The sequence below is a fragment of the Neolamprologus multifasciatus genome, chromosome 18 (assembly GCF_963576455.1).
Source record: "Neolamprologus multifasciatus chromosome 18, fNeoMul1.2, whole genome shotgun sequence".
Taxonomy (NCBI): Eukaryota; Metazoa; Chordata; class Actinopteri; order Cichliformes; family Cichlidae; genus Neolamprologus; species Neolamprologus multifasciatus.
In genome coordinates, this window is record NC_140456.1 from 36,609,916 (window position 1) to 36,632,513 (window position 22,598).

General features: G+C 44.6%; 2 protein-coding genes across 4 annotated transcripts in view; one reads left to right on the plus strand and one right to left on the minus strand.

Annotated features, from left to right (window-relative positions):
• Positions 1-22,598, plus strand: part of LOC146498584 (protein NLRC3-like) — a 350,052-nt gene that overhangs the window by 163,791 nt on the left and 163,663 nt on the right. The gene's annotated exons all lie outside the window — the stretch shown is intronic.
• Positions 1-22,598, minus strand: part of LOC146498586 (NLR family CARD domain-containing protein 3-like) — an 86,194-nt gene that overhangs the window by 54,592 nt on the left and 9,004 nt on the right. For both annotated transcript variants that reach the window (XR_014870541.1, XM_085140015.1), the window contains exon 3: positions 21,733-21,849. Coding sequence is in view for 1 of the 2 variants with exons in the window: in XM_085140015.1 (XP_084996141.1) it covers positions 21,733-21,849 (117 nt within the window). In the remaining variant the exon portion in view is untranslated. The remainder of the gene's footprint in view (positions 1-21,732; positions 21,850-22,598) is intronic.

Genomic DNA, 22,598 nt, shown 5'->3' on the forward strand with positions numbered 1-22,598 from the left:
ACCTTTACTCAAAAAGCATCTCTAGACCCAGCAGTCTTAGCTAATTATAGGCCAATCTCCAACCTTCCTTTCATATCAAACATCCTTGAAAGAGTAGTTGTCAAACAGCTAACTGCTCATCTGCAGAGGAATGGCTTATTTGGAGAGTTTCAGTCAGGTTTCAGAGCTCATCACAGCACAGAAACAGCTCTAGTGAAGCTCCAAAAGAATGCATCAAGACAAAGCTTTAGTGAAGGTTACAAGTGATCTTCTTATGGCCTCTGACAGTGCTTGTCCTACTAGACCTTAGTGCAGCGTTTGATACTGTTGAAAATAATATCCTATTAGAGCGATTACAACATGCTGTAGGTATTACAGGTACTGTACTTCAGTGGTTCGTATCATATCGACCTAATAGACTCCAATTTGTACATGTAAATGAAGAGTACTCTTCACACAGTAAGGTCAATTATGGTGATCCACAGGGTTTGGTGCTAGGACCAATTCTGTTTACATGTTAAAGAAAGCAATGAGAAAACACTAACATGTAAAATCTCAGATTTGAGAATGTTTGATATTTTGGTTGAGTCTCATAAGCACCTTTATTTAGATGAGTAAATTCCCTTTTTTGATGCTTCATAGAGCAGTTTTTGGATAAGTGTTTTAAAATACTTAGTAAGTAAGACCTCAGTGTTACATTGTTTACTTTTTTCATGTTAAAGAAATAGTTGGTTAAAGAAATGGGTGAGGGACCAGACAAAGAGCGATTCAGAAGACCCTTATGGAAAAAACACAGAGGGAACAGTTTACCCTGCCCGGGATAGGGTTACCGGGGCCCCGCCCTGGAGCCAGGCCCGGGGAGGGTGCCCGAGGGCGAGCGTCTGGTGGCCGGGCCTTAGTCCATGGGGCCCGGCCGGGCACAGCCCGAAGAGGAGACATGGGCCCATCCTCCCGCAGGCCCACCACCTGCAGGAGGCGCCATAGGGGTCGGGTGCATTGTGTGCCGGGTGGCGGCCAGGAGCGGAGGCCCTGGCGGACTGACCCCCGGCTGCCAAGACTGGCAATAGGGACATGGAATGTCACCTCTCTGGTGGGGAAGGAGCCTGAGTTAGTGCGTGAGGTTGAGAGGTACCGGCTAGATATAGTCGGGCTCACCTCTACGCATGACTTGGGCTCTGGAACCAGTCTCCTGGAGAGGGGCTGGACTCTGTCTCAGTCTGGAGTTGTCCCTGGTGAGAGGCGGCGGGCTGGGGTGGGTATTCTAATATCCCCTCGGCTTGCTGCCAGTACGTTGGGGTTTTTCCCGGTGGACGAGAGGGTTTGTTCCCTGCGCCTTAGGGTCGGGGAACGGGTCCTGACTGTCATCTGCGCTTATGCGCCGAGTGGCAGTTCGGAGTACCCAGCCTTCTTAGAGTCCCGGGGGTGGGGGGGGGGGTGCTGGAAGGTGCTCCACCTGGAGACTGTGTTGTCCTGCTGGGAGACTTCAATGCTCACGTGGGTAACGACAGCGAGACCTGGAGGGGCGTTATTGGGAGGAACGGCCTCCCTGATCTGAACCCGAGCGGTGCTTTGTTATTGGACTTCTGTGCTAATCACAGTTTGGCCATAACGAACACCTTGTTCGAACATAAGAGTGTCCATAAGTGCACGTGGCACCAGGACGCTCTAGGCCGTAGGTCGATGATCGATTTTGTAATCGTATCACCAGACCTGCGACCATATGTTCTGGACACTCGGGTAAAGAGAGGGGCTGAGCTGTCAACTGATCACCACCTGGTGGTGAGTTGGATCAGGTGGCGGGGGAGGACGCTGGACAGACCTGGTGCACCTAAACGCGTAGTGAGGGTGTGCTGGGAAGATGATGGACCGGGTCAATGTTGGGCTCAGATCTACCCCCCGGCCCAATCCCTTTTTCTTCCCCATAAACCCCCACCAGACCGGCCAAAGGTTTGCCATTGAGCCCCGCCCTCAACAGAGCAATCGAAGTTCGATTGCCCAGCCCTGCCCCCCTTAGTTCCTCCTTACCACCTCCATGCTCTGTCTCCGCAGTCTGATGTGTGATGTGTGGAGGGTCCGGGCTGCGAGAATTATGGCAGTAATGACTTTTCCCAGGAGAAGCTAGGACCCTGTTTACTAGAAGGTTTTAAAATTTCTGTACTTTTAGGTGACAGAAGGAGACATCTGGCTTTTTTAATGATCTCAGTGAACTGCTGTCTGTGATCTGTGTTTCAACTGTGTAATTATTGTTGGAGAGTTTAACATCCATGTGGACAACCCCCAGGACAAAGGGACTAAAGACCTGAGTAACACTCTGGGCAACTTTGGGCTGACTCAGCATGTAACAGAGGCCACACATAATAGAGGACACACTCTTGACCTACTGATCTCCAAGGGCCTGAGCATTTCAAACGTTACTGTGTCTGATGTGGGCTTGTCTGACCATTACTGTGTTTTCTTTGAAAGTAAAATTTCAGCCCACACAAATATATCAACAGCAGTGATTACAAAACGGTGTATAACTGAATACAGTAGTGAGATCTTTAACCAGGTCTTCCCATTAACACCTGACCTGTCCAGAGGTTCAGTCAATGAGCTCGTCAATAGCTTCAATGCTAAAATGTTAAATAGAAAAAGTCTCCATGGAGAAACTCCACACTGGTGAAAAATGAAAAAAAGAGTGTAGGAAATCTGAGCGCAGATGGAGAAAAGCAAACCTCCAGGTTCATTATGACATCTATAAAGAGAAACTTCACAATTATAATTTACAACTGAGGAGTGCAAGGAGGTCCTACTTCTCTGACATCATCACCAAAAACAGTCATAATGCTCGGGTCTTATTTTCTACAGTTGACAGGCTAACAAACCCTCCTGTGTCAGTGGCAGCTGAACTTCATTCAACCATGGCCTGCAATGACTTTGCCAAATTCTTCACAGACAAAATCCAAAAGATTAGACAAGCAATTGGTACATCAAGAGCAGATTCAGGATATGTACTGTGTCCACCGAAAAACTGTTTAAACACCATGAAAGAGTTTCACCCTATCAACAGCCAGCAAAGACCTGGAGGACATCTTGGGTCAACTGGACTCCTCCTCTTGCTGTTTAGATGTCCTGCCAACAGTTTTTTTTTTCAAAAATGTCTCAAAGACTTTGGAGTCAGACCTGTTACAGAACATCAACCTTTCTTTAATGTCAGGTGTGTTTCCAGAACTACTAAAAACTGCTGTAATTAAACCTGTACTGAAAAAGGACAATCTTGACAAGACACAAATGAACTACTACAGGCCGATCTCAAATCTCCCATTTTTAAGTAAGATCATTGAAAAAGCAGTTTCTCAACAGCTCAATTACTTCTTAAAACAGAATAACTGCTATGATGCCTTCCAGTCGGGTTTTAGACAGAACCACAGCAGTGAAACCGCTCTGACCAAAGTATTTAATAACATATGTCTGAATACAGACAGTGGAAAAATGTCAGTCTTAGTTTTACTGGATCTCAGTGTAGCATTTGATACAGTTGACCACAACATATTACTCAAACGACTGGATAATTAGGCAGGTCTTTCAGGAACTGTGCTAAACTGGTTCAAAACAAACTTAGAAAACAGAAAATACTTTGTATCAATAGGTAACTTTACATCTGAGCAGACAAGTATCACATGTGGAGTTCCCCAAGGTTCTATCTTGGGACCCCTTCTGTTTAACACTTACATGCTCCCACTGGCACAGATTATAAAGAACAACAAAATAAACTATCACAGCTATGCAGATGACACACAAATATATATCACAATGTCACCAGGAGACCGAGGCCCTGTACAGGCTCTTGGTAAATGCATTGGGGAAATTAATGACTGGTTGTGCCACAATTTTCTCCAGCTAAACAAAACCAAACTGAGGTAATAGTCTTTGGTGCCAAAGATAAACAATTACAGGTCACTAGAGAACTTCAATCTATACACCTAAAAACCACCAACCAGGCAAGAAATTTGGGTGTAGTGATGGACATAGACCTGAACTTAGAAAAACACATTTGGATCTGGTTTTATTAAATGGTTTACCTGCCTATAACCTTCCAATTTATGGTGCTGTCTGTTCTGATCATACCCCTGTATTGTTTGAAACTTCTCTTCCTTGTAATATCACTACTTGTGTCCTCCTACTGCTTCTCGCATGTTTAAACCATCAAGTGCCGCTCAGTTTTCCTCCGCCTTTAAGAAGGCCTTTAATGTTGATTCAGAGCTCTCAGCCTGTGCTGACACCGAGGAGCTGATTGCAAAAATGTTCTCTACTTGTCAAAACATTCTGGACACTGTTGCTCCCATGAAGGTCAGGTGGCCTAAATCAAAGTCTGAGCCATTGCTGAACAACATCCCTCGTCTGCTCGAAGAGAGTGCAGAAAAGCAGAATGTAAACAGAAAAAAAACACAAGCTACAAGTGTCTTATGATATAGCTGGCAAAAATATCAGAAAACTGTTAAGAACCAGAAATCCGCCTAATTTGCAGGTGTTATTAATGATAACTGCCATAAGCCCCGTGTCTTATTTAGTATTTTAAACTCTGTTCTTAACCCTCCCCAATCCAACATGTCAGACGCTTCTGTCAAAACTTGTGAAGCTTTTTTAAAATTTCTTTGTTGACAAGATTTAACTATTACAGCACATATCTTACCCCCTTCTTATGACCCTTCTGTTATTTTCACACCTTTAGCAGTTTTGTAGCCACTTCCACCCAAATCAAGTCTGGCTCTCCCAGTGATGTCCTTTCCCCTCACTTTTTTAAAAGACGTTTGGGACACTATTGGACCTTATATTCAAAGGCTTATAAACAGCAGCCTGTCTTTAGGCGATGTACCTGTAACTTTCAAACAGGCAGTGGTCCAGCCTCTGCTGAAACACCCTGACCTGGTTGCCTCTTTGTTGTGTAATTTCAGACAAATTTCAAAGCTTATTTTTGCTTCCAAAATGTTGGAAAAAGTAGTGTCTTCACAGCTAGAGACTTTAAAGAGTCAAAACATTTTTGAGGTATTTCAGTCAGGTTTTAAAGCACTTCAAAGCACAGAGTCTGCACTTTTGAGAGTTTTTAATGATATCTTACTAACTGCAGACACTAGGAATTCTGTCTTACTTGTGCTTTTGGATCTCACAGCAGCTCTTGATACAGTAGATCACAATATTTTGATTTCTCGCCTAGAACATCATGTTGGAATTAGAGGCACTGCCTTGAAGTGGTTCAAGTCATACCTGTCTGACAGAAGTTTCTCTGTCCCACTTGGTAAATTTTATTTATCTTCTGCCCCCTCCAATGTGGATAACCTCAAGGATCCATCCTTGGGCCCCTTCTTTTTAACATTTATTTACTTTCCCCTGTCCCACCAACTGACTTGGGCCCTCTGACATCCTGTGTCAAACCAATTGTCACCAACCTTGAAGTAAAAATTGACACAGTTCTTAAAATGGACAAAAAGATAAATACAGTGGTGAGAAATAGCTTTTTTCAGCTGATGCATTTATTTATTTTTCTAAAGTCAAACCTTTTATTTCTTTTTGTGACTTGGACAGATTTTTACATGCATTTGTGCCTTGATTATTGTAATGGACTTTATTAGGCCTGCACAATAAATCTAAAATCTATTGTCATCGCGATATCAGCCTGTGCGATGGGCCCATCACAAAAGACAGCGTAAACTGCGATAATTGGGTACCTTAAAATGTTTACACACATGCTTTAAAGAATTTACCAATCAAAGAAACCCCTTTAAACATTTGACCAGTCGAATAGAGCCCTTCACGGCATTAACCAATCAAATGGATTAAAGATCCGCCTCCTACGCAGGTGGGGAGCGAACAACGCTGCAGCAACGAGTCAGAGTTGTAATGGGAGTGAGACTCATGACGAGAACGCTACTGACTATGAACTCGTGGCTTAAAAAAAAAAAATAGTACCTCGTTTATTTGGAGGTACTTTTGGATTTGATAAAGACGACTTCTCCAAACACAGGCACTCTGCAAAATTTGCCGAACAAGTGTAGCAACCACCAGAGGAAACACAAATCTCCATCATCATCTTCAATACAACCACAGAGAACAGTTTGAAGAGTTCCAGAAAGACAGGGCTAGCCAAACAAAGGTTGCTAATGTTAAGACAAAGAGCACAGCAGTCCAACAGCCGTCTCTGTATCAGAGTTTTTCAAGTGGAACTCCTTATGAGAAAATGTCGAAGCGCTACAAAGAAATAACAGAGGCCATTACACATTTTTTGGCTAAAGTCATGATGCCTATAAATACAGTTAGCAGAGAGGGCTTCACCAGTCTGATATAAAGTGGACTGGAGATGAACAACTGCATTGAGATAATTTACAGTATAATTTAAGTTATGTTTATTTAAAACTAATTATAGAGACCGAGAAGGATGTCTTTCAGAATTCAAGCCTCAGAAATTTTTTTATGGGGGCAATGTTTCAATGTTAAAGTGCACTTTGTTGTTACACTGTCTTAGGGATAAGAGAAATATTTTTTAATGTGTATCTGCTCATTATATTGTTTTATGTACTTTAATGAAGGCTTGTAGAGCAAGGCCACTTTTAACTCACAAACTAAGTGCTCAGCCAGACTGAAAAACAGGAAGTTTTAGTGCACAGCCATATTAATAGATAAGACACTGAAATGAGGAACTTGCCATATAAGCAATGTTTGAGAGTGTGTGACATGTAAAGTACCAAAATAAAACCTATATGAGGCACAGTTTATGATTCTAATGTTAGAGAGCTCTTGCAACTGGCGTTTGAGCTGTGCAGAGGTCTCTCTCTTCCGGAAGATGATTGAATACAAGAAATATCAATATTTTAACACACTATGAGTCGTTTTCTCTGTTCTGTCATGGGGACAAAAGAATCGGGGTTTAATATTTGGTGTTTCCGCCCGGTTCGTCGTGCAACAGAGAGAACAAATGTGGCCGATGAGTTTGATGAAAAGGACGCCTTGAGCTGGACAAGGTGTCTAACTGACTCAGGATTTCAGAGAATCGAGTCAGCTGTGATCTTGAGTTCTAATGGTAAATTGATTTTAAAGGAAAATAAATGTTTACCAATGGTGAAGTACTTCTGAAAATAGTACTAGATGTGCTGTGATACAAGTGAAGATTAAGTTGTGTACATGAGGATACACAATTGTGTTGATATTGCTGGATCGGCTGCGATCCATCTGATAAGTGAATGCTGGGTAAACTGAGACAAGAAACTGTTTTTAAATCCTCACTGGCGGCGGTGAGATACATGTGCTGAAGATTACTGGACCCGGCGAGGTCCATTTGATGAAGTTTTTGGGCAGATAAATGACAGAAACAGTTTTTCAAGTGTGTGGAGAATTTAAAAAAAAAACTGAACTTGCAGGTTCTCCATAGTCGGCGCACTGTGTGGACTTATATCAGAGTTATAAGTCCAAAGGTTACACACACAGTTCTTGGGTGTGAGTTACTTCCTCTTTTAATTTTAAACTGCGACACATGTGTTCATTGAACTAGAACTTCAGCAGTGAATGAGACAGGATTTAGATTAGGTCTAGTTCTGGTAAAGTAAAAAAATTATGTTCAAAGTTTTATGCCCTGGACGCCAAGAGTTGTGTGTAGAGAAGAACATGACTTCGAAAAGGACATTTAAGGTCACATTTTGTCTAAGATGGGGAGAATTGTCCCATATGTGTTTATTTCTCTTCTCTTTTAAGAGGATATACGCAGTTACTGAGTGTTGTCTACTTCCTCTTTCTGATTCAAAAAAGCATGTTTGATAAAATACTCTTAGGAAAGCGTATTTTGAGTGATTCTGTGTGATTTGTACAAAATAATAAATAAGTAATAATAACACTACGTAGGTTCATAGCAGAGTGCGGGAGAAAGAGGAAGTCTGAGAGAAAACTGTGTGCGTAGGCAAACTGCAGGGTGTGTGTGTCAAACAGGAAGTCTGATTATAGCTTGTGAGCTGGTGAGAGACGTTACAACATGAAAACAGAGGAATTAGAGACTGAACGTCTTAAGAAAAAGTAGTAAAATGATATTAATTACATGTTTTAGTGTGTTAATACAGGTGGAGTTTCCTCAACCTGAAAACATGAGTAGAGCGGCAAAAGGATAGATTAACAGAATTGGGATGAGAAACATGCCAGCCTTTGGCTTAAAAATTTGCAGCTTGACCTCTCATTCTGTCCCCACCCTGAGAAGAAGCTTAAAGGACAGTTAATCTCCTGATGAAGACAGAAGACAGACAGAACATCGTGGACTTGAAGAGTTAACAGCAGGCAAAAGACAGTGCAACTGAACTATAACACAGAAGGGTCAAGCGGCAGCATGTATGAATACCACTGATGGAACATGAGCTTTGAATTACAAGCTGGGAACCTGAAGCTGAAACAAGTGACATGACTGTTTGAAGGCACTGGATATTTGCCATGCTGGGAGTTAACCTACAAGAAAAGACTGAAAGATCAACAGAGAAGAAACAGAGAAGAAGAAAACAGCTGAGTTGAGCCTGTGTTTCCTGGAGATTTGAAGGCCAAACAGGACACAGTGAGAAGAGGGACAGGGACCAGTCAGAGGTCAAGCCTGGACGAGTTTGAGTGCGAGAGTACAGGATATAATTGGATTGAAAATGGAAGCTAACTCATGGAGGTTTAGGATTGTCCACCACATCACAAAAAAAAAAAAGAAAAAAAAGAAAAAGACTGAGGAAAATAAATAAATTAATGAATTAACGATTACATGAATGAATAGAATACAATACAATACAATACAATACAACTTTATTTGTATAGCACATTTAAAAAACCAGTGGTACACCAAAGTGCTTTACAATAAAAACAGGAAAATTAAGACAATAACTGACTAACTGAGTCAGAGAAAGAAGTGGCAAAGGAAACAAAGGTATCAGCTGACAGGCCCCTAGGGATATGGTTGCCAAACACCACAATCTCCGTTTTCTTTTCATTCAGGATAAGGGAATTGTCTGAAAGCCATTCTCTGACTTCTCTCATGCACTTGAGGAAGCAGTGCAACGAAGGAGCAATGTCATCATCATCTAATTGAAAATAAATTTGTATATCATCGGCATAGAGGCGATAAGAAATGTTATATTTTTTCAAAGATTAAGCCTAGAGTGAGCATATATAATGAGAATAACATTGTTCCAAGCACAGAGCCTTGGGGCACACCACAGCATAAGGATGCAGTTGAGGAAGAATAAGTACCCAAGGTAACGGAGAAAGACTTGTTCAAAAGGTATGAATTGAACCAATTAAGGGCTTCACCCCGAATGCCCACAGTGCATTCTAACCTTGTTAATAAAATATTATGGTCAACCATGTCAAAGGCTGAGGACAAATCCGATAAGACTAATACAGCAGAATGCCCTGAATCAGTAATTAAGAGAAGATCATTAAGGACTCTCAGCAAAGCTGTTTCAGTGCTGTGGCGTGGTTTAAAACCAGATTGAAATTTATCACAGATGTCATGTGCATCCAGGTAAGCCTGGAGTTGCGAGATCTTCTCTAGGATTTTTGAGAGGAACGGAAGTTTGGATATCGGCCTATAATTAACGAAATCACAATGATCAAGACACACATTTTAAGAACAGGTTGCACTATAGCATGTTTAAAAACAGAGGGAACATAGCCAGAAGACAATGATGAGTTCATTAAAAATAGAATACTGGGCCCAATTACATCAAAGCCATCCTTCACAATGCGAGGCGGAAGAGGTTCATATGCATAACTAGTAATTTTCAGTTGCTTGACAATTTGCTTAAGTGCACAGAGTGACACTGGCTCAAACTGATGAAAAGTTGAAGCACATTCTCCAGTGAGAGCAGGGCTCACCACTAGGGGGAGTGAGGATTTGAGAGATAGGATTTTATCAGCAAAGTATTTTAGAAATTGTTCACAGAGAGCTGAGGATGGGACCATCGGCATATCAGGGCAGGGATTAACCACTGAATTAAAGATTTTAAATAGCAATCGAGGATTATGGCAATTGGTCAAAATAATATCAGAGAAAAAGGCTGCTTTAGCACATTTAGCAGCAATTTGAAACTCCAGGCGGCTAGAACGCAAAGTATCAAAAGATACCTGGAGATTATCTTTCTTCCATTTCCTCTCAGCTTGGCGGCATACACGCCGAAGGGGACGCGTAGAATCATTAAACCAACGTTGAGAATGGATTCTAGGAGATTTCATTTTGATCAAGGATGGAAGAACACATGGATAGCAAAGAATTAGCAATGTCGTCAACCATATGATGTTTGGAACAGTCAAAGCTATTAGTCGAGGCAGAGTTGAGAAAAGCCACAGAAAATTTAGTCACAGATTCATAATTAATAATACGCATAGGGCGTCGGGGATTCTCAGGAAACAGTTCAATCTTACACAGGTCAGTGTCAAAGATAACTGGGAAGTTGTCAGGGTTCCTGGGTCGGTGACCCAGTGCTTTCCGTTTTGTTCATGTTCAGTTTATTTTGCCACTTCCTGTTTCATTTCCTGTTTGTTCCTGTGTCACCTCGTCTCGTGCCATTAGCCAGATTATGTTCAGCTGTGTACTCACCGGTCTCTCATTATCATCCTCATCAGTCTGTGTATTTAAGTCTTCTGTTTCCACTCGTGCTTTGTCGTGTCATTGATGATGTTTAGGTTATGTTGTTGTTTCCGCCAGCATTCGGTCAGCCAGCCAGTCAGTCAGTCCTCCTTCGTTCGTTCGGTCATTCAGTCAGTCGTCCAGCCAGCCATGTCCTTCCTCTGTTCTGTGTGTTCATTCCGTCATCAATAAATCACCCAGCTTCACCTACCTGCGAGTCCTGCGTTTGGGTTCCTTCTTCCTCGCCTCCACTCCACAACGCCTGACAGAATGACACGACCCGTGCCACGAAGACACGATTGGGACCCAGCGGACTCGGACCTCAATGAGCGGCAGGTGGCAGCGCTTTACCGTTGGGCAGAGTTGGTCAGGGGAAAACAGCGGCTCTTCGCGGAGCGAGAGCACGTCTTCGAGGGGACTCGCCTGGCTCTGGGCGGGCCTCGGAGACCCCCACCTGCTGCCACACCTGCCCCGGAGCATTTGCCGCGGAGAGCGGACGTTTCATGCCGCGTTTCGGCCGCTCCCTCTCTCGCCGCTCCGCTCCTCGTTCACACACCCGCCGCCTCATTCGCCGGCCCTCCACCTTCGCCACGGCACCGCGGCTACGCCTCCCACCTCGACTCAATGGAGGCTAACGCGCCAGGGGCTCAGCTGTTTACCCCGGCCGCTTCCTCTTCCCGAAGAAAGCGGCGCACACGCCGCCATAATATGGACTATTTTCAACCACTCCCGGTGGTGAGTTCCACTAACTGTTTTCCACATCCATCATCTGATTATTCACATAAAACACATAACAGATCCACCACAGATTCATGGGGAGATTCCCTCCTGGATGATGTAGACTGGGAAGAGTTTTTCTGCTGTGCTCCCGCAAAGACTGTAAATCGTGGTGGCAGAAAAAACAGACTGAACTCTGATAAACCTGCCAGTAGCACACACCCGGTCACCATTTCCACACCCGTCACTCAGCCATTCCCCACCAGCACGGCAGCCCAGATTTGGCCTTCTTCTTCAGCCATTTCACCTCCTCAGATGTCTAGGGCCCGGCCTACACCCACACCGGTGCCAGCTCCCAGGAGGAAGGCAGCTGCGACGCAGTCTACCTCCACATCCACTCTTGTTTCCCGGGTGGGGTTGACTGGTGTCCAGCCACCTCCCGTGCCTGTCCCAGCGCCCAGGCTGAGGGCAGCCTCAACCCAGCCTGACCTCCCTGGAGGCTTGGAAGAGCTAACCGGCCCACCTACTGCTTCACCTCTTCATCCACCTCCTGATCCAACCTTTCACGCCCTCGCACTGTCCCTGGTTAGGCTAGCTGAAGTGTCCCCTGCTCAGGCACCAGCCTTATTAGCCCAGGCCGCCATCTTATCCCCCTCGGTAACTCTGTCATTAGCTCAGCCATTAGCATCGCCAACCTCTGTTCATCCCTTAGCTTCCCCACTCCAGTCAGTTCACTCACCTGCTGTTCAGCTTCCACTCCAGTCAGTTCACTCACCTGCTGTTCAGCTTCCACTCCAGTCAGTTCACTCACCTGCTCTTCAGCCTTCACTCCAGCCCCCTGTAGTCCAGTCTCCTCCCGTCCTCCAGTCCCCTGTAGTCCAGTCTCCTCCCGTCCTCCAGTCCCCTGTAGTCCAGTCTCCTCCCGTCCTCCAGTCCCCTGTAGTCCAGTCTCCTCCCGTCCTCCAGTCCCCTGTAGTCCAGTCTCCTCCCGTCCTCCAGTCCCCTGTAGTCCAGTCTGTAGTCCAGTCAGTCCAGTCGCCTCCCATCCAGTCGATTCAGTCCCCGGACCTGCAGCCACAGCACCCAGAGCCAGCTGTGAGCCCTCCTGCTCTCCCGCCAGGGGCCTCCGCGCCCGCTGGCCCGGCCGCTCTCCCGCCAGGGGCCTCCGCGCCCGCTGGCCCGGCCGCTCTCCCGCCAGGGGCCTCCGCGCCCGCTGGCCCGGCCGCTCTCCCGCCAGGGGCCTCCGCGCCTGCTGGCCCTGCCTGTCTCCAGCCAGGGGCCTCCGCGCCCGCTGGCCCTGCCTGTCTCCAGCCAGGGGCCTCCGCGCCCGCTGGCCCTGCCTGTCTCCAGCCAGGGGCCTCCGCGCCCGCTGGCCCTGCCTGTCTCCAGCCAGGGGCCTCCGCGCCCGCTGGCCCTGCCTGTCTCCAGCCAGGGGCCTCCGCGCCCGCTGGTTCTGTTCTGTTCCTGCCAGAGGTCTTCGCGCCTGCTGGTTCTGTTCTGCGCCTGCCAGGGGCCCCTGTGCCCGCTGGTCCCGAGACTGTTCTCGCTGGAGGGCCCGAGGAGCCCGTCCAGCCTCTTGTCTCGTCCGCTGGAGGGCCCGAGGAGCCCGTCCAGCCTCCTGTCCCGTCTGCTGGAGGGCCCGAGGAGCCCGTCCAGCCTCCTGTCCCGTCCGCTGGAGGGCCCGAGGAGCCCGTCCAGTCTTCTGCCTCGTCAGCTGGAGGGCCCGAGGAGCCCGTCCAGCCGCCAGCTGCGGCCTCCGTGTCTTCATCCTCGCCAGCTGCGGCCTCCGTGTCTTCATCCTCGCCAGCTGCGGCCTCCGTGTCTTCATCCTCGCCAGCTGCGGCCTCCGTGTCTTCATCCTCGCCAGCTGCGGCCTCCGTGTCTTCATCCTCGCCAGCTGCGGCCTCAGCTTCACCCACGCCGTCGCCTGGTCCAGCTCCGGCTTCATCATCACCCACGCCGTCGCCTGGTCCAGCTCCGGCTTCATCATCACCCACGCCGTCGCCTGGTCCAGCTCCGGCTTCATCATCACCCACGCCGTCGCCTGGTCCAGCTCCGGCTTCATCATCGTCGCCTGGTCCAGCCTCAGACCCGGCTTCATCATCGTCGCCTGGGCCAGCCTCAGACCCGGCTTCAGCTTCAGCGTCTGCTTCGCCTGGGCCAGCCTCAGACTCGGCTTCAGCTTCAGCGTCTGCTTCGCCTGGGCCAGCCTCAGACTCGGCTTCAGCTTCAGCGTCTGCTTCGCCTGGGCCGGCCTCAGACTCGGCTTCAGCTTCAGCGTCTGCTTCGCCTGGGTCGGCCTCAGACTCGTCGCCAGCCTCTGCTTCGCCTGGTCCAGCGGCTGCCGCGTCGCCAGCCTCTGCTTCGCCTGGTCCTGCGGCTGCCGCGTCGCCAGCCTCTGCTTCGCCTGGTCCTGCGGCTGCCGCACCGTCGCCCCAGCCACGTTCTGGACGTCATCGCCGGCGCGGCCGCCCACCGGACCTGCTCAGCCGCCGCCGCCACCTTCCTCGCAGCCGCCGCCGCCGCCTTCCTCGCGGCCGCCCACCGGACCAGCTCAGCGGCCGTCGCCGCCTTCCTCGCGGCCGCCCACCTGAACTGTCTCGTCTCGGCCGCCGGCCACGCGGCCGCCCACCTGAACTGTCCCGTCTCGGCCGCCGGCCACGCGGCCGCCCACCTGAACTGTTTCTGTTTTGGACTCCGTCCCTCCGTCCTGGGCCCCCTCCGCCCGCCCTGTTCTGGTTTTTCTTTCTTTTGGCCGTCGGGTGCCGGCCTTTGGAGGGGGGGGGTACTGTCAGGGTTCCTGGGTCGGTGACCCAGTGCTTTCCGTTTTGTTCATGTTCAGTTTATTTTGCCACTTCCTGTTTCATTTCCTGTTTGTTCCTGTGTCACCTCGTCTCGTGCCATTAGCCAGATTATGTTCAGCTGTGTACTCACCGGTCTCTCATTATCATCCTCATCAGTCTGTGTATTTAAGTCTTCTGTTTCCACTCGTGCTTTGTCGTGTCATTGATGATGTTTAGGTTATGTTGTTGTTTCCGCCAGCATTCGGTCAGCCAGCCAGTCAGTCAGTCCTCCTTCGTTCGTTCGGTCATTCAGTCAGTCGTCCAGCCAGCCATGTCCTTCCTCTGTTCTGTGTGTTCATTCCGTCATCAATAAATCACCCAGCTTCACCTACCTGCGAGTCCTGCGTTTGGGTTCCTTCTTCCTCGCCTCCACTCCACAACGCCTGACAGAAGTGATCAGAGATCCCAACATTATCAATATGCTTAATACAAATATCCAAGTCATATGAGAAAACCAAATCGAGGGTATGGCCTTTGAAGTGGGTTGGCCCATTAACCCACTGAACAAGGTTAAAAGAGTCAGTTAAGGTAAGAAAGTCTGTGGCTAAGAGGTCATCCTTACAGCAAATATGAATGATAAAATCACCAGTAATAAGAACACAGTCATAATCGACAAAAATAGATCCTAACAGATCAGTAAAATCATGAATAAAAAATTTATTATACTTCGGCGGTCGATAAACCACGGCACACAAGGTTTTAGAAGAATTGAACAGTTCCACTAATTGAACTTCAAAGCTACTGTAGGTAGGAGAAGGCAGTTGCCGAGCTTTATGTATATTTTTAAAAACTGAGGTTAAGCCACCACCTCTACCCGTAAGCCTTGGTGAGCTAAAGAAGGAACAGTCAGGGGGGAGAAGCTCCGAGAAGGAGAAGGAGTCATCAGGGCGAATCCATGTCTCTGTCAGGAACAAGATGTCAAGCCAGGAAGAGAGGAAGAAGTCATTTAAAATAAAAGTCTTGTTCACCAGTGACCTTACATTCAGTAGAGCCATCCGCGTCATAGTTGCGTCTCTGCTCGTAGCGCGGCGCAGATGACTTAGATTGTTGCGGCACGCACCACCTCTGGAAGACGGTCCGAATAGGTAGGCATGCCTCTGGGAGGGCGGGGTAGTCTTGCTGCCCGGCGAAGCAAATCCACCGACAGCTGAGTGACCGAGCAGAAAGCCGGTGCTGGGAGCAGGAAAAGGTAGGTAGAAGGTCCATGGTAGCATATGGATCAGCCATAGCCTGAGCTCGAAAATAAGCCTTAAGGCGGACACGAATGCCGCTCCGTTTACCCCGCTTCCTGTAGCGTTTCTTGCGTAGGGTGGGTAAAGGCAGGCAGGATACGCTGGTGGAGGAGACAGAGCACATCAAGTTGGCGCCTCCCAAGGTCCATCGTGAGTCCGAGTCATGAGATTGAGAAAAACGAAGGTCCAAAAGCATTTGAACCTTGTGTGTGTGAATAGAAAACACACACACACAAATTGTTACATGTGAAATTATTTTTGGAAAGAATCAGAAGTGAGACAGTTTGAATCTACAGCTCAGCGCAAAGAGGCATGAATTAAACTTGATTATAAAAATACCTATGCAATGAAGAAGCAGCTTACACTCAATTAATATAACCACATAACATAAATGCAATGAAGAAGCAGCTTACACTTACATACATGACATAAATTGGTATTTCTGACCGGAGAGAGAGAAGCAGGTCGGTTTAGCAGTGATGATAATAATGAAAATGTCTCAGTTTTGTTATTTTTAGGTGGAAGCAGACCTGGACCAATTTTCCACATGCAGCGGTTGGAAGAAAGTTATAGGTTAACATTATTAGAAACGTTCAGGCCAAGTTTTTGGTTGAAGTGTTATACAGCACCATGTGTCCCTGAACCTCACAAGCAAGCTAACTCCTGGCTGAGGACAAGGAATGCAGTTAAGGTGGGGAATCAAAATTTGGGTTAGCAAATTTGGGAAAGAGAAAACTGACTGTTTAAGTGGAAAATTGTAAAGGAGTCTGAAACACTGAAAAAAGAAACATACAAAATCACACACACAAACAGAAAATGCATTAACCTTAGAAATACAAGAGAGCTCATGAAGATTAGACAGCATGTTGAGCGTGTGAGTCTGTTTATCATCTTGTCCAAATCGCTTAGTGTGTAGTAGTTTTTAGAAAAGAAAATTTAGAATTTAGTGATGATGGTGTACAAGTTGTGTGGCGTTTAACAAGACTTTCTGTGTATTGAGCAGGTGAAATTATGTCAGATGACTTCGGAGTGTTAGGACCCTGAAGAACTTGTGGCAAAACTTTTGTGTGTTTAAGATATTTGAGGTTGTTGTTGTAGTGATGGGTTGATTCAGTTAGTTTGCTTTGGGTCCTCTTCTTATTTTAATAGAGGGAGTTTTATTAAACATGGACATGTCTAAGAGGTGCCCATTATTTTTGTAACAGTGTACTTAGAGAAAACCTGTCAGGTGATTTTGTTTTGAGCTTTAATGAGCTAATAATCAGCTCTCTTTTTTTTCATTTTTGTTCTAAGCAGGCCTGCAAGAGTGAATAACAGCGCTGTAAAAATTTGTGGATGTGGACTAAAGTTGGACCGACTGGACACTGCGATAAAGACTGGACTAAGGTTAAACACATGACTGATAACTGTTCTGTTTTAAGTTTTCTTTCTTATAACACAGATTGGATCATAAGTGGGGAAAACTGAGTATGAAATGTGAAGTTCGGGTTAACACACAGGTTTTGTTTCTAGGAAGTTGCAAGGCTGCAGGCTGTGGATGGAGCCAGGAGTTTGAAAAGATTTGACATGATGATTAAATTGATTTCATTCCTTAAACACAGGTTTAAGGAATGAAAGCAGAGATACCTGAGAGGAGGATTGCTGAGGTGTTTCGAGAAATGATATGACTAGCCTTTTTCTTTTGATTTCCTAAGCTCGGGTGAAGCATTTTGAGTTTGTGACACATAAGATGTGTCACAAAAGGGGGATTTAAGGTTTAATTCGAAATGGGTTTTAGGATCATTTTATGACTTTTGGGGTGTTTGATCATTTACATATGGTAAAACTGAGGCAGAAATTGTTATTTTCATGTTTAAGTTAAAGGATTAAAATGAACTGAATCCTGTGTAGAAGATAAAATGCCGGTGTTCATAAGAAGCTGTATGCCAAGCTTAAAGGGAAACTGCGGGACAGAATAGAAGATATGCTTTGGGGAAAACTAGCGAAGATTTTAGGAGTAGAAAATGTTTGATTTCTTTCTGATTTATAGAATAAGTGGTTATAATGCAGGCTTACACATACAGATATTACATAGATCTATTTCTAGGGTAGAGGTGAAACACAGTTTGCTTTGTCTTTGTGTAGGAACTGGTGATGCAGAAGCTGTAAAGATAGACATGCCATGAATAAGTTGACAGGAAACATGTCAAGAGTGAGACAGCCATATAGAGCAAATGTGGTAGAGCTTGTAATTAAATGTGGGCTTGAAAAGAGGAAGCAAGTTTGGTACAGGACGTGCTTGAGATGATCAGATGAGAGAAGGGGAGAGCTTCTTAAGAGGGTGTTGAAAGTGTCGCTTACCCAAATGAATAACATTGAAGATTATATACGTACAAATGATTTTTTATACACATTACGATTGTGCTCATGAAAGAGTTGATGCCCAGTCTATTGAAGGTTTCAAGCTTTGTTTGGCGCGATGTCCAGACAATCTATTGTGTAAGTGACTTGGAGCATAGAAGGATAAACAGCATACACGCTTACAAACACATAGAATCCATAAACCTGACAGGCCAAAGGCCTGAAATTCATTTAACTTCTAACTGCATTTTAGTCTAGTTGGTAACAGATGACAGGAGATTAGTTAAAGAAGAGCATCCATCTCAGGGACCATGTAGGCTTGAAACTTATTGCCTGGTATGGAAAGAAGATGCTAGAAAGAGGAACTTGGGTGTCTGACTTTAGCTCTAAAAATTGACCATTGTCTGTAAAATATGCAAATGATGTTCTTAAGATGTAAATTATGTTCTTAGAACGCGACAAGGGGCGTAACTCTAATGAATGAAACCATGCTGAATTGAGCTGTTCAGACAAGATCTCTGTCTGTTTTTATGCTCAGATGGTGATGGTTTATATCTTACCCTGGGCGTGTTTAATAAAACTAAAAGTGTTGCTTACACACATAAAGAGCATTGAGATTAAGTAAAGTTAATATAAAGGATAGAGCCCAGAACATGATATGGTGAACCAACTTTGAATAATTAAAGGAACATTAATGAACACAGTAGATTAGTGAGGTGTAGCAGAGAGACGCTTTTTGTTTTCTATCCTTTACAGGAGAAGATTTCAGGACCACAGCGACCACAGGGGTGGCGAGAATCCTGGAAGCCCGAGACCGAACGGAACCAACCAGAGAATAGAGAAGAACAGAGCACAAAGACACCTAGTTGTTTTCATTGCAAAGAAGATCAAAAGCTTGTTAGACACAGGTTATAATGGGAGCATAAAAGTAATGAGAGGGACTTTAGGAATTGTTGCAGGATTTATATGTTATGTAAATTGCCCAAACACAGTGCGCTACCCGTTAAAGGGGGCGAAGAAACCAGGCCTAAGTTTTAAAGATGAAACAAGTTAACTCTATAGAGGATGTTTCCAAAGGTTGACAAAATAATCTAGGACCTTTTACCAGGAAAAGCTAATTGTATCTTTTGGAGTTTACAGTGTGCACTGAGGGAAGTCAGGAATAGTTTTAAACTGGGATTCTAGTTGAAAAGGGGGTGAAGAAAGTAGATTTAGGGCAGCTCACAGCCCGGCATAAACGCAAGGTGCTGTCTCACAGCTTAAGTTATTTGTTTGATTTATTTTTATGACAAAATAATAAGGAAACATTGAAAACATACAACCCGTTGAGGGGACAGATAGGGTTGGGCAATTGAAAGGTTTTGTTTTGTTTATCATAATTTCTTTTGTCATATTTTAGCTTTTAACATGGAACACGCCTGTCTGGAGCTTCTCTCCTGATGCTACCCCCCCAAAAAAACCCTTCTCTATAGAGACTATGTCAGCTCCCAAACAGATAAAAACAAACTAAAAGCCAGCAATAAACAATTTAAACATAAACAATCACAAAGAAAGAACAACACAGAATCCACATCTGAACCAAAGATTAAAACAGTGAAATGTGGATTATTAAATATTAGGTCTCTCTCGTAAAAGTCTCTGTTATCTCACCCCAACCGGTCACAGCAGATGGCTGCCCCTTACTGAGCCTGGTTCTGCTGGAGGTTTCTTCCTGTTAAAAGGGAGTTTTTCCTTCCCACTGTCGCCAAAGGGCTTGCTCACGAGGGGGTCATATGATTGTTGGGTTTTTCTCTGTATCTACGAAGCGCCTTGAGGCGACTTTTGTTGTGATTTGGCACTATATAAATAAAATTGAATTGAATTGTATTTAAGTAAACTTAATGTGCTAAATTAGGAATTAGTTCATTCCTAAAGTGAGAAATGAAAAAGGGGGACTGTTAGGGATAAGAGAAATATTTTTTCATGTGTATCTGCTCATTATATTGTTTTATGTACTTTAATGAAGGCTTGTAGAGCAAGGCCTGGAAGGCCTAGAAGCAGGATTCGTCACATCATCACTTAAAGACCGGATAGCTTATTGTTTATTTTACTCATGTTTTAATATTTAATATATATACTGATTTATTTTCATCTTCTTTTTCATTTATGTATTTATTTTATTTTATTGTTATTTATATTTATTTCTTTGTCGGCTTAATGTAGACCTTCCCAAAGTGTGGGGCCTGCCCCCTAGGGGGGGCGCAGAGCCATTGCAGGGGGGGCACGGTAAAGGGAAAAGGGAAAAAAACAAACAAACAACACTTGGACACTGCTAGCACAGGGCTCCCACACAAACGCAAAGCAGGAGATGAAGCATAGCTGAATATGTTTCCAAACCAACTTCATTCTAACCCAAAGACTAGAAAATATGGTGAAGCAAATCTTCCCATTGGTTTCACCTGCACAAGTGCCGAGGTAGGTCTCCCTGCAGGATTGATTTTCCCTTCGTCGGGAGCAGCGCTGGGCTGTTTAAATCACAGACAAACAGTATCCCACATTCTTGATTTTTAGTTCACAAACACTTGCAATGACTAAGAATAGTAATAAGTGTGCCTCTTGGCATAGGCACACTTAACTACTCCTGACATTTTGGAGATGTTAGCTCATTATACAGTAAAGTTACAGTGGGATAGAAATAATATCAGGTGGATCTTAACACGATTTGTTCCCCCTGTCTAAATCACGGACTAACAGTATCCCACAGTTTTTTATGTTTTTAAACCCATTTTGCACAGAGAGGCATTTTTGAAAAATGTATTGATAGCAATGTTGAATATTATTACACAGGAAAAAAACAACGACACGTAAAATAATCACACCGTGACGCCTGTGCCTTTGTAAATGGAGGGACAGTAACTGCGTGTGTATATGTAAGCGTGTAAAACCTGAAGATTACGTGTGGACAAAACAGCGGCGTTTTCAAAAATACCCGTGTAGGTGCGGACGTAGTGTAAAAGAGTGTAATTTATTGCAGATTACTTGTATAAATAAACCGCAATGGAGCAAAATATGGGTGTGTGTGGTTGGAGGATGTGTTTGTGCGTGCACGTGTGCACGCATGGGGGATGGTTTTTAAATGCCATCTGTTTTATTATTGGAAAGCACTTTGGTCAACTATGTTGTTTTTAAAGTGCTCTATAAATAAAGTTGTATTGGATTGGAAATGCTTTTGTCTAAAGCTCACATACACAAAGAAGCTTTACAGAGGTCGTCATGAGTACCACATGCTTCCTTTGATAGCTATTTGACACATCAGCCATCTTACTCTACAGCTTTATCAGTTTCCTGTCCACCTTAAAAGTTTGTCTAACTTTGAGCTGTTTATCTGCAGGACTTCATCATCACACCAAGGGCCAAACCAGTGATGCTGATCTCTGTAGCAGCCACCAGCTAACTACACTCAGAAAGTCAACAGCACAGCCTTTGTGGACAGATGGATAATTGAAGCCTCCAAACATTTACATGGAAAAGCTTCAAATTTCTCTTTCTGTCAACAGTTCAGTGAGCAGAAGATGAACTGATCTCCAAATGGCTCAAAGCCAGAGAGGAAACTTTTCTATTTTACATTTTAGCAGGTTAGAGATCGAGTTTTATTTGATGGATTTTTAGAAAAGTGGAGACAAGTGAGGAGAGTGACTCTAGTTTGTAGAAGTTAAAAATAATAACCAGTGTTTGAGTCATTTTTGATGCTCCGAGTTTTATGAGTAAAAGTAAAATCTGTGCAGCAAAGTTAGTGTTACCTCCTCAAAATTCCTCCAAAATACAGCATGACATGACTGATGAAGGAAACATGAGCATGAGCATCACTTCCTGTTTGCTGAAGTGGATTTTCAGTTGATTAGAAACCAAAGGCTTTTTTTAAAGAGACAGTTTAAATGGGGTTGAGGGAATGAAGTGTTTGCACTGCAGTTTATATCCAACAACATCAAGCAGTTAAATCAAAGAGTTCATGTTACTAACAGCTCACCTCTCTGCAGAAGACACAGGCTGGACTTTAAAATCAGGAGGCTTATCAATAGACCAGTCACTCTTTAAGGACATACAGCTGGGTTCAGGTCCAGGTGCACCAGGTCTACCTTGGATCCTGTTAGAAAAGAAAAATATGTTTTTTATTTCCAGCCACAGAAGCTGATGAAGACTTGGAAAATCAGATGGTCCTACTGTGAGCAGAAGGAGTTTAAATGTACATGTTGCGCATTGTACAGTTACTTCCATAAATATTTGGACGGAGACAACTTGTCTAATTTTGGTTACCATAGTGAATTTTAAATGAAACAACTCAAATTTAGTTAGTGCAGACTTTCAACTTTAAAGATGGATGAAATCATTTGAACCCCAGCTGATTTTGTAAGTTTGCCCACTAACAAAGAAATGATCAGTATAACTTCAATAGCCTTGGTGAAGTAATGTATTACTTTTTTGAAAAGCATTTTTTAATGTTATTGTTCTGTCTTTCACTGTTCAAATAAACCTACCATGCTGGTTAGTAGGCAAACTCACAAAATCAGCAGGGGTTCAAATATTTTTTTACACTGTAATTCAGTGGGTTAATCAAAAGATTGCATAAACATATGAAGAACTAACTTATTTTTAACACAATCCCTTCATTTCAGGGGCTCAAAAGTAACTGGACAAATTAAATAAGCGAAAATAAAATGTTCATTTCTAATACTTGGTTGAAAACCCTTTGCTGGCCAATGACAGCCTGAAGTGTTGAACTCATGGACATCACCACATGCTGCTTTCCTCCTTTTTAATGCTCTGCCAGGCCTTTACTGCAGAAGCTTTAAGTTGCTGTTTGTTTGTGGGCCTTTCTGTCAAAAGTTTTATATA